This window comes from Pantherophis guttatus, chromosome 4, assembly GCF_059756535.1.
Source record: "Pantherophis guttatus breed Tessera chromosome 4, ASM5975653v1, whole genome shotgun sequence".
Classification (NCBI taxonomy): domain Eukaryota; kingdom Metazoa; phylum Chordata; class Lepidosauria; order Squamata; family Colubridae; genus Pantherophis; species Pantherophis guttatus.
The window spans coordinates 60,882,812-60,893,966 of record NC_142066.1 but is presented as its reverse complement, the minus strand read 5'-3'; the positions used below and the strand labels follow the sequence as shown (position 1 = coordinate 60,893,966).

The window sequence follows — 11,155 nt, the reverse complement described above, 5'->3', positions numbered from 1 at the left end:
TGTGGAATCTCCCTGAAAAGCATTTAGCGGTTGCAAGTGATACAAAATTTGGCATTTAGCCTCTAGATTGGTACAAGATACAGAAATTATATGATACATACACTGAAAATGTGTACTATAGTAGTTACTGGTTGCTTGCAGTCATAATTTCATGCACATGTTAATTTCTACACAGGCAATTTTGCGGCATCTCATGCTAACCCATGTAACATTGCTATTCTGTGAGCTGCACATTTACAAGATTGCCTTTTTCTTCTCAACCCACCAGATCTAGCAGAGAGGGCATGCTCCTAAGGGAGAGGGCGTGATTTGTGTCCTGTGCAAAAAGCTTCCCCCAGAAATCTAGATATTCCTAACAAAACTGGCCTTTCTCCAAGGCATTAGGACAGGAGATAGGACAAGGCCTTTGATTGATATGATTGGAAAGTGTCATTTATCTAGAGTGTCAGACCGAGATTATTGGTTTAATTGTTGGATTTTAAACATTGCCCACTGTTGTGGGATGGGCGGCCTGAAAATAAAACATTAGTAGAAATGAAATTCAAGCAGTAGCTTTGCTTACTATGTTCTATGTTTATTTTATCTGAAATATTAATAAATCACTGCACTGTCCCTCAGATGGTATACAAAAATGAAAGAGAACAAAATCAGACTAAAGTGAATACATTGTCATAATAAAATTAAAATAAGAAAGCAGTGTTTAGCACAAAGAAACTTTAACAGAATACCATAACCTTCATTGTCATTTGAAGCACAAAAAGGGAAATTATTCCCTATGAAAGGAATTACACAGAAAGGATACGTATTAGCAACTCCTGACTACATGCAAAAATCACACTCCTGAAAATCAGTGATTTTTCGGCAATTTCAGTTATAGGATATCTGAATCATGACAAGGAAACATTCTCTGGCATTGAGGCCTATTTTAATTACTGATTTTCTTTCAGTTTTCATTTCTTTTGCATACATAGTATTATGAATACTGAAAGAAAAAGCTACAGAAAAAGAATAATCAAATGTTCACTTCTTAAAAAAGATGAAGGAAGACAAATATATGTGTCTCAGGAAAACAATTATGATAAATGAATGAATGTCTAGTAAAACTGCCAGTTTATTCATCTGCTGATCTGTTGTATCTGCTGTTCTTCTTCAGTAATTTCTGTATGTTTCTCATTTGGGAGCCAGGATATTTCAACTTAAGAATTACTCAAAAAAGGAGTCATTACAAAGGTTATCAAGGTGAAAGATAAGAGGCACTGAAGAACTGTAGAAGTTTTACTGCTCCTTACATCTTCAATCTCCAAAAAATATTGAACATAGTTTTTGAACTGATCTAAATGTCTTCCTTTGCAGGACACATAATGGAAAGGAAGTTGCTTTTATGAAAAATGTATATAGCTTCTAGAGTTTATGTTAGAGTGCCATGGTCAGGCGATAGTATTATGTTGTTGGGGTTTGTTAAAATCAATGTTGTTACTAAAATGTTGAAGAGAAAAAAATAAGAGGATGCAATGAGGAAGTTAATAGTGAAAGAGCCAATAGCTCTAGTTTGTCTCAATAGTACTTTACTACTAGTATAGAAAAATGTAATTGCATTGCATTTTAAAAATAGTTACAAGAATATCACACAATGGCCATAGTTGAACTCTTCTACCCTGTTTCCCCCAAAATAAGACATCCCCTGATAATAAGCCCAATTGGGCTTTTGAGTTCATGGCAAGGCCAAGTGCTTATTTCAGGGTTCACAAAAATATAAAACAGGGTCTTATTTTCGGGAAAACATGGTATGTTGTCATTTCTACTAACTGTTCACCATTTAATTAACTTTTGTCATGAATGTCCTTCATTATTCTTTTTGCTAAACTTAAACCAACTTTCAATTCATTTTCTTGATCCACTTAGCAGATGTCTTCTGTATTTTTTCTATTCCATCTTGCTGAAGGAGAGAAATGCAGCTTTATGTAATTCCATGATGTTATCTTGGACATCTCCTGCACATTGAATAAATGTTAGGGTCAAAGTAAGTAGAGTAAGTGAAATTTGTAACTGAAAAGAGGGCAGTGAGGGCAGGTGCCATTTCATCTCCAGTTAGTCCAGATTATGTACAAAAAGAAGTCCACATTTGGGATAGGCAGACCTTGCCATATTCTTAATAGGGAGAAAGACAAGGGACATTATCCTAACACTTTGCTGACATGGAAACACACTATTTTATACGGCATTACCCACAGGTGAAATTCAGCTGGTTCTTACCATTTTGCTCAAACCATTAGTAAATTGCTTAGGCAGTTCAGAGAACCGGTTAAAAATAAAGAGAGACCCGCAGCCCCATTGCGAACCGTTAGTAAAGCTAAGTAGAACCCACCCCTGCTGAGGCATACATACATCAGCATTTGTCTTGGTGATGGAGTTTGGTTTTGTTCTTTCTATGACCCTTCTTTTAGTACAAAGTGCCCTCATACAGCACTTCAATCAATAGTCTCCAGTGCAATGGCTCATGCTAGATAATGTTCTTAGACTGGTGAATTTCATAATTCCCAAGAATTGAGTGTTATAATTATGCTGCTTAGGCTAGGAGGCCCTGTCACATCATCTCATAAAGATTAAAAGGTAAAGGTAAAGGTTCCCCTCGCGCATATGTGCTAGTCATTCCCAACTCTAAGGGGTGGTGCTCATCTCTGTTTCAAAGCCAAAGAGCCAGCGCTGTCCGAATATGTCTCCATGATCATGTGGCCAGCATGACTAAATGCCAAAGGCGCACGGAACACTGTTACCTTCCCACCAAAGGTGGTCCCTATTTTTCTACTTGTATTTTTTACGTGCTTTCAAATTACTAGGCTGGCGGAAACTGGGACAAGTAACGGGAGCTCATCCCGTTATGCAGCACTAGAGATTCGAACTGTAAAGATTAGTACTCACAATTGCATCTCACCACCTTTGCTCTTCAACACAACAAGAGCAACTAAGAAAGGAATAAGGCAGATGGGGGTTATGATGAGAGCCAGCAAAATATTTTCAGGTGGGTCTTGGAGAGGTTGATTCTGCAGGGTGCAATTGATGAAGTAGTTATGGTGGCTGATGATGATGTACTCCTCAGCCATCGAATTCGGGTAGTTAAGCTCCAGTTTATCAGCTCCATTTTCCAAGCATTTTCTCAGGTGACTGTATGGCCTATAAAGATAACCAAGAGTCAAGGAAACAAAATAAGAAGATAGGAACAGAATTACTAGTGTAAGCAAAATACTCAGAAAAAAATTGTTGGTCCATTCAGACTTACTCTCCAAAGTTAGAGAATGAGAAATAATTGCATGCACATGAGTGAACATATATAGGCATGCAGACCCCATGCCTATACATGTTTTCTTATCTAATGTAAAAAACAGGAAAATATACAAATCAAATATGTGGGAGGAATGGTCTGAGTATTTCCTCAAAACGCATTGGGACTTTGGATAATATTAATCTTCATTTTCATATTTTCCCCATCTAATGTGGTCAAATATCTTATGATTAAAAAATGTATGGCTCCATGGTGTACAGTATTTTGGGAATGTTTTAAATATATGTATTTGTTTAAACAATTTATATAGCCTCCCATCTCACAAAAGTGATTCTGGGAAACACACTGTTAAAAACAGTAAGTGACAACTATGTTAAAAGTCACAAACACAGCTCAACCCATTAAAAATCCCAAAATTTTTACTCTATTAGTACTATTTTTATTCTAGCAAGTATAATAATAAGTATAATATATCTTTCAAAGTCTGAATGTGCTTGTCTCTCCCTCCCTTTATCCATGCACGAACTAGGGAAAAGCTCATCTGAGACAATTTCCCAAGTTATTTTCTTGGCCCAGACTCAGCGTCTTTTATCTAACTATTGTCTTGGTAGCAGCTCTTCCTCTTGCCTTCAAAGCTGTTCCCTCTGCTCTGCACATCAACCACCATTAGCCAGCAATGCTAACCTAAGTATCCAGCCCAAATGCCTGGGAGAATAGCCAGGTCTTCAATCCTTACAAAAAGCTAACAAGGTTAGGGCCATTCAAAACTCCAGAGAGGTGCTGTTTCATAGGGCAGCTGCTGCCACAGAGAATGTATGATCCCAGATCCAACAAGATGACATTGTTTAATAGAAGGAACCTTGCTTATGTTTTTAATATGAATCGTGATAGATTTTTGTGAGTTTTAAAGAAATATTTCTAAAATATTCAGATTTCAATATCAAAATTCAGAATTTCAGCTTGCAATTTCCTTTTTTATCTCCATATATCTACTGGCCAGAAAATATAGTTATTATATTTGTTTGTTTTACCCAATGTCACATGACCTACAGTTACTACTTGCTCCATATTGTAAAACCCTGTTACTTTTTAGAATTATAACTTTCAAAATAATGAAAACATTGTTAATTCTTTTGGCCTTGAGGAATCAACCCAAGGAAGGGGGAGCATCTCAAGGAAAAAAATAGCAGTAAACTATTAAACGTAAGCAGTAAAATATTGCAGTAAACATCAGCTCCATGAGTAAGATAGTACACTACGCTATAGTAGGTACTTCAACTGTCATTAAGCTTATTTTAGAATCCAACATTTCATCTTTTCTTCAGCAAAAGATGAAAAGATACAGACACAACACAACCCATTTAAAATTCCCACATTAGTACTATTTTTATTCTAACAAGTATTATAACAGAATCTTTCTGAATACATTCAGTTTGGTTAGTTTGGTATAATTAAGCTTGTATCAAAAAAGAGACAGACTTGGATAGGCTTGGCTTATTCTTAGAAAAATTCCTTTTTACCATTCATTTTGAACGGAACAGAGACAGCCAAAAAAACATCTGTGAGACCAGGACAAAAAAGTGGACAGGACAGGTGTCAACTTCCCACATAGACCAGACAGGAAACATGAATAGATGAACTAATTCTACTTTATTGTAAGACTACATTAACACAATCTTCCAAGTCTGAAAGTACATATTTTCCACTGCTTTTTTTTTTTTTTTACTGTTGGATTAGGTAGGGCAGGTCTTTTCTATGATTCCTTCTCTGTCTGTTGCTCAGCTGTGAGCCCCTCTCCCTTTTATCTGATGCTTCCCTAAGCAGCACTTCTTTCCCTGGATGATCTTCCAAGGTCATCGTCACATTTCATTATTGCATGCTACCTAATCGCACTAATTTCAGTTAAACCTAATTATGATTAATTTAGTCTGAATGCCACCAATTAATTCAGAAAAAAAGTTGCTTACAAAAATATTGTATAAATATCTGAAATAAGAAAATGTAATAGATAACAGGTAGTCTATGATTCATGATTATAATTGGGATTGGAAATTTGGCCATTAAGTGAAATGGTTGCCAAGTGAAACTATGACTGTGCTTATGATTTTATTTCAACTTTCCTTTGACCTGTGAAGGTCATAAATGAATGGTCATAAAGTTACATTATCATCACTTTAACAAATGGGAATGGCTGCTAATCGAGGCTGTCGTTAAATGAGGACTACCTGTACAGTATAATTTAAGAAAGTATCTTCATGTTCTTCTGATACAAATAATATGAAACTTTATTATGGCAAAATCATACAACCTGCTTCCTCGGTTAAATCACAAGCCTACCATTTCCCATGGTCAGTAAAAGGTGAAACTCTACAATACCTGCGAATAGTCTTCCAATCACACCAATCTGGTTTGCTGATATTGGCCATCTGCTCAGTAAACAAATCCCAACACTGTTTGGTATGGTATTTGTATATAAATTCTAGAATGGAAAACATAAGAAATTACCCTGATGTGTGAGATAGAAAGAAATCTACCTGGGTCATCTATGGCTAGAATACTCTGAGGAATGGAGAAAGGTGTTTAGTAGAAATTCTGATCTATTCCCCATCAAAGCTATCAAAGTATAGGTCCAAGTTCCCCTTCTGATTTGACTCAGGCAAGGAGGATTACTTAACCCCATTTCAGACTTGTCTTTACAAACAGTTGGAAGCAAATTAATTTCGCATATCTTTTTTACTATCTTTTTTCAATTTTAACTCAAACTTTCAAGGTAATCTTAGTTAATAAATGTGTAAAAACTTTCCCCAGATCATCAGAAAAGAGAGGAATGGAGTTGCAACTAGACTCCACCAACGACAATTTATTATTCCAGACTGAACAAGGCTGGATGATTGTAACAATTGTGGTAAAGAAGCAAAAGAATGATGATAGAATCTCCTTGACCCCTTGATATAAAGAATTCTTAAGGAAATAACTCTATGGTTTGGGAGCTGGCACTCAAGAGATCATAGGCACAATATGTTGAGGAAAAACTCTTGACATTGGGAGAAATCTAGTATCAGATTTTCCCCTTTATTTTGTTGCCGGTATCCAAGTAATCTTTTCTGAGAACAGTACCCCCAATCCCATCATTGCACTATTGTGACACAAGCTGTCTCTTTTATATATGTGCGATTGACATCAAGACAGATGTACAAGGGGTGGAGCTAGCATTGCCTCAGCATAGTTCTGCTTTTGTTTGCATCTTAGGGAAGCTCTATCAGCTTCAAGTTCCTGTAGGATCTTAGAAATAAATTAACATGCCCATTGTTGGGAGGCAAATTGTCGTAAATAATTAAAAATACTTTATAAAAAGAAACAAGGATATGTGAAGACATTTGCCAATTTTCCAGTTCCCAGTGTATTATGTAAATACTTCCCTCATTAGGTACAATGTGAGGACTATCACAGGTAGTAGATGTTGAAAGCAATTCTGGCAGGACCATTTCTCTTGAGCCACCCTGCTCATTCTTTCTATTATGGGCTAGAACTGCATAAGCTATTCACTGTCATATGCTTTCTAAATGGATGTGCTTCTCTTCAGGTAGAATGTAAGATATTCTCAGCATCAAAATAAGATTCAGTGTACCACCCTATCAGCTTCTGGACATGAAAGAAGGAAGAAGCAAATCAGCACAAATTAAGCTACATGGGTAAACCCATGGTTCCTCTGAAAATGATAATTTCTGTTTTATCATTAGGATGCCAAGATGTTAGCAGAATTCCTATCAAAATTGGCAGTATCAGAAGGGTCCCCCCGCAATGCATTAAATTAAAGGTCTATCTAGCCTAGTATCCTGTTTTTCAAACACAAGAAAGCCCCCATATAGAATATGACTGCCTCCTCTAATAGTCATTGGCATGTTGTTTCTGATCTTGGACGAAAGAAGCAACCTGTCATGATAAATAACCTGTCATTTTAACAGCTATTTAAAGTTTCATCCTTCTGAATCTTTCCAAAAGTTTTTCAGATCAGTATCCATTGCCACATTTTGTAGGGGCAGATTCCTTAATTCAGCCCTCTGCTATCTAAAATAAGCATTTCATTTCTTCCTCCATTCTATGTCATGGGATAAACCTGGATTCTAGCACTATAAAAAAACCTTTACCCAAATTCACCCAGTTTCATTTTTTGCTTACCTTTAATTTCCTGGAGTGTAAGATTTAGACTTTTGAAAGAGAAGGTACCACTTTGGGGAGATTCAGTTGTCCCAGAATAAGCATGAAGTGTAATAGACACTACAGTTGAGAGAAAACAGAGACAATGTAAAAAACGGAGACAAAGGAAAAATTCTAACTATAAGAAATTTAGAATTAAGGTAGTCCACACTTACTGAAACCATTGGGGGCGAGGGCAGAAAATCCTATTAAAATTTCGAGATAGGTTAAGTGCAAACTAACATACAAGTTTGGAATTTTGAGTTGGGGTAACAATGGGGAGCATAATCCCACCCCAGAGAAAACATTAACCATTACGATCCTCTATCCTCTCTTCTCTATCCAAGGTAGCCTTTACCTCTGTTTGCCTTGGGCTGTTGAATGTCATTGTATGATTTTAACTCCAAATCCTTTGTAATCTTTATTACAAAGAGCCTAACATAGACATAATTATGCTCAGTTTTCCAAGACGGAACTCTTAATTAATAAAGATAAGGCCACAAAAAGTGGGGAAAGGAAAGTGGGTCAAAAAGCACATTTAATACAGATTCTTTGAAGCATGCATTGTTGGAGTCATATAGTAAAGTAGAGGAGGAGATGCAGAATCGAATAAATTACATTATACCAAGTGGATTTTAAAAATTATGTGGGTTTTCTCACCCCCCCAAAATAAGGTGTAACCAGCATTCTATATGTTGTATTCCCTTTCCCTCTCTTTTTTAAGCATCTAACCACATTGTCCTTAACATATATTTTAAGACATTGGACTTATTTGTTATAATTTTGGACATATTGTTCCTAATAAGACATACCTGACTTCGTGTTTGGGAACTTTGCCAGTGGGCCTTGTTCCATATTACTTAATCCACTGATTTCTGCCCCACTGAGACATATGCCACTTCTCTGAATTTGAGGAATTGCTATAACGAAAAGCAAGATCTTGTGTTAAGAAGTTCTGCATAACTCTATAAAATGTATTTATTTGCTGTTTTTTTGCATTCTCCCCACAATAATGTATAGCAGTTGTCAGATTTGAAACTGTGAAGTGTATCATTTGGATTACTTCTCTGTGCCATTCTGAACATATCAGTTCTATAAGCAAAATGCATCTGATCTCTACTTTTGACAAACATAAATTGATCTCTAAAAAGGATTAGGAGAATCAGTAAATGGATTTGACCAGCAACAGAGGTCCTTTACCCCTTCATACCTGTATGGTAGGAAAGTGCAACTTGTGCACAATATCAAACCATTTTTAATAGGAAACTAATGTAGCCTTTCATGTATGTCTCCATACATGGAAGGCTACACTAAAGCAAACTACCTATTTCTTTCATTTCTTCTCTGAAATCATTGCAAACAAAACAAAAAGAAGAAAAAAGAGAGCCACAAGTATTTCACAAGACACTCTGATTCATTCCCACTTCAGCCAGAGTCAGAATGCAAGTGGCATCACAAATTCTGCCAAAGGCTTAACACAGCTTGGATATAGAGAAACTTGGTCTATCAAAGGCTGGCATTCTTCCTATGGAGGGATGGAGGAGTATAAGCAAAACTGAAGGGAGGGACAAGAGGGCATCTCAATTCTTAGGATTTTATATCTGAAAAATACCCTCATTGGTTCTTTGAGGCAGAAAATAAATACTGATGATGTGGGATTAGGGAAAATAATGGAGGAATAAGTAAATAAATTGGGTTGGGCACATGCAGAGAGTAGAAAGCAGGGCTAGACCTAAGATATGGAGCCCATTCAGGTAAGAAGCAGGATCACAGAAAGATCTGAGCATTGGATTCCAAAGTCCAACCATCCCTTCAGCATTCCCTAAAACGTCATTCCAACCTGACCGAGATGAATTATCTGGGTGAGGACCTTCATTGTACTTGCCAGTCCAGAGATCAAAGCTACTATGAGCTCTCCAGTGTCGCACTGCCCCAAGCATCCTGTGCCATATCTTACCCAACCTGGAGAACCACTTACCTATGGAAATCAGCAAAAATAGTCTCAAGAGCAAAGCACGGCCATCCATCTTGTACAGTCTGCCACTCTGAAACATAGTCAGTCTGCTTCTGTCCTGTGACCAGCTTGAGATTTGAATCAGAATAACAGGAAGCACCTCCTTTCCTCTTACGGGGCTAGTAGTGAGAGTGCAGGAGACATGTGAAAAATGAGATTCAGGAGCAAGCCCTTCTCCCGGGAGCTTTGCTTCAGTGAGACTAACTTCTCCTTCCCAGTTCCCCACCCATTCAGAATTACCAGAACCTCTGTAACCCCGGGACGGCCATCTCAGGTCACCCTGCCTGCCAGCAACAGAGTGCCGTTCACAGCCCTGCAGCTTTACAAGGCCCAGGGTGCCTCAACTTGGCAATTTTTTATTCACTCAGTCAACTTGGTTGTGAAATCCAAGAGAAAGCTCCAAATGGGCAGTCAGGGCAGAGGGAAGAGCAGGGAACGTCAAGCTGTTGGAAGCAGACACTGCCTCTCTCCCTGTGCAAAACCAGACCCAGGACAGACAGCCCTAAGGCAGTGTTAACATCTGCACTGCTCCACTAACTTATGTATTAGTTTTAAGAATTAAAAGATGCCACAAAAAAAATATGCAAAAATGTGCTTCAATCTTAAACATTAAGAGTAAGAAAAAGGACTAAATCCTGACCGGGGGGGGTGAGGAAGAGAAGGGGTCTCTCTCTCCCCCCCCCTTCCTCCCTCCCTCCCTCCCTCTCTCTCTCTCTCTCTCTCTTTATATATATACACACATACACATACACATATGTACATAGACATACACACCCACATACAGTATATATATCTAACAACTGGTGGAGAGAGGGGGAAAGATGTTCTAATATGGTAGCCACTTGGGTATTTTGCCATAAATACATAACAGTATATACATCACTAGTATAATGACGTACTGAACAATTTCAGCCCCAGAGTCCCCTTGTGTGGGGGACATATAAATTTAATCAATAAAATAAATAATTTCAAAATAGCAAACCATCCCAACATCTTTTTTGTATCATGCTGATCAAAACTGGATGCAGTATTCCAATATGGTCTTACCAGTGCAGTATAAAGCAATATGAACACTTCACACGATCTTGATATTATCCTTCTGTTGATACAGCCTAAGATGTATTGGCTTTTTTGCAGGGGTGAAATCCAGCAGGTTCTAACAGGTTCTGGAGAACTGGTAGCTGAAATTTTGAGTAGCTCAGAGAACGGCAAATACCACCTCTGACTGGCTCCAGAGTGGAGTGGGACTGGAGATTTTGCTATTTCATTCCCCTGCCACGCCCACCAAGCCACACCCACCAAGCCACGCCTGGTTATAGAACCAGCAGGGGGAAAAAATTGAATTTCACCCCTGCTTTTTTGGCAGTTGCAACACACTGCTGCCTCATATTTAAGTGGCTGTCTATAAGACAGTGATCCCCAACCATGGCTCCACGGACCGGCAACAGGGGTGTCTAAATGTAAGACCTTAGTTTTCTCACCACTGAATTGCATTTTGTTGAATAGGGCCCACTATTCAAGTCTATTAAGATCCTTTTGGATCTTGAACTTATTTCCTAAAGTGTTAGTTATTCCCTTCAGACCCCCCAGCTTGGTGTCATCTGCAAATTTAATGAGGTACCCTTCTATCCCCTTGTCTAAATCATTTTATGAAGATTTTGAGC

General features: G+C 37.8%; 1 protein-coding gene across 1 annotated transcript; it reads right to left on the bottom strand.

Annotated features, from left to right (window-relative positions):
* Positions 1–553: 553 nt before the first annotated feature.
* On the bottom strand, positions 554–10,754 carry RAMP2 (receptor activity modifying protein 2). Its single transcript, XM_034416195.3, has 7 exons — positions 10,539–10,754; positions 9,456–9,610; positions 8,290–8,397; positions 7,460–7,558; positions 5,657–5,759; positions 2,920–3,171; positions 554–1,991 (listed from the first exon to the last, which is right to left on the bottom strand). The coding sequence occupies exons 2-7, from the start codon at positions 9,529–9,531 to the stop codon at positions 1,976–1,978; spliced, it is 654 nt and encodes a 217-aa protein (XP_034272086.1). The 5' UTR covers positions 9,532–9,610; positions 10,539–10,754; the 3' UTR covers positions 554–1,975.
* Positions 10,755–11,155: the final 401 nt, after the last annotated feature.

What these genes read in the sequence shown, in the direction of transcription:
- RAMP2 (XM_034416195.3), bottom strand. Translation starts at nt 9,531, where the DNA reads ATGTTTCAGAGTGGCAGACTGTACAAGATGGATGGCCGTGCTTTGCTC. An exon ending in GTTCCCAAACACGAAGTCAG is followed by an intron (nt 7,559 to 8,289) that starts GTATGTCTTATT and finishes TCTCAACTGTAG; the next exon opens with TGTCTATTACACTTCATGCT. An exon ending in TACACTCCAGGAAATTAAAG is followed by an intron (nt 5,760 to 7,459) that starts GTAAGCAAAAAA and finishes TTTCCATTCTAG; the next exon opens with AATTTATATACAAATACCAT.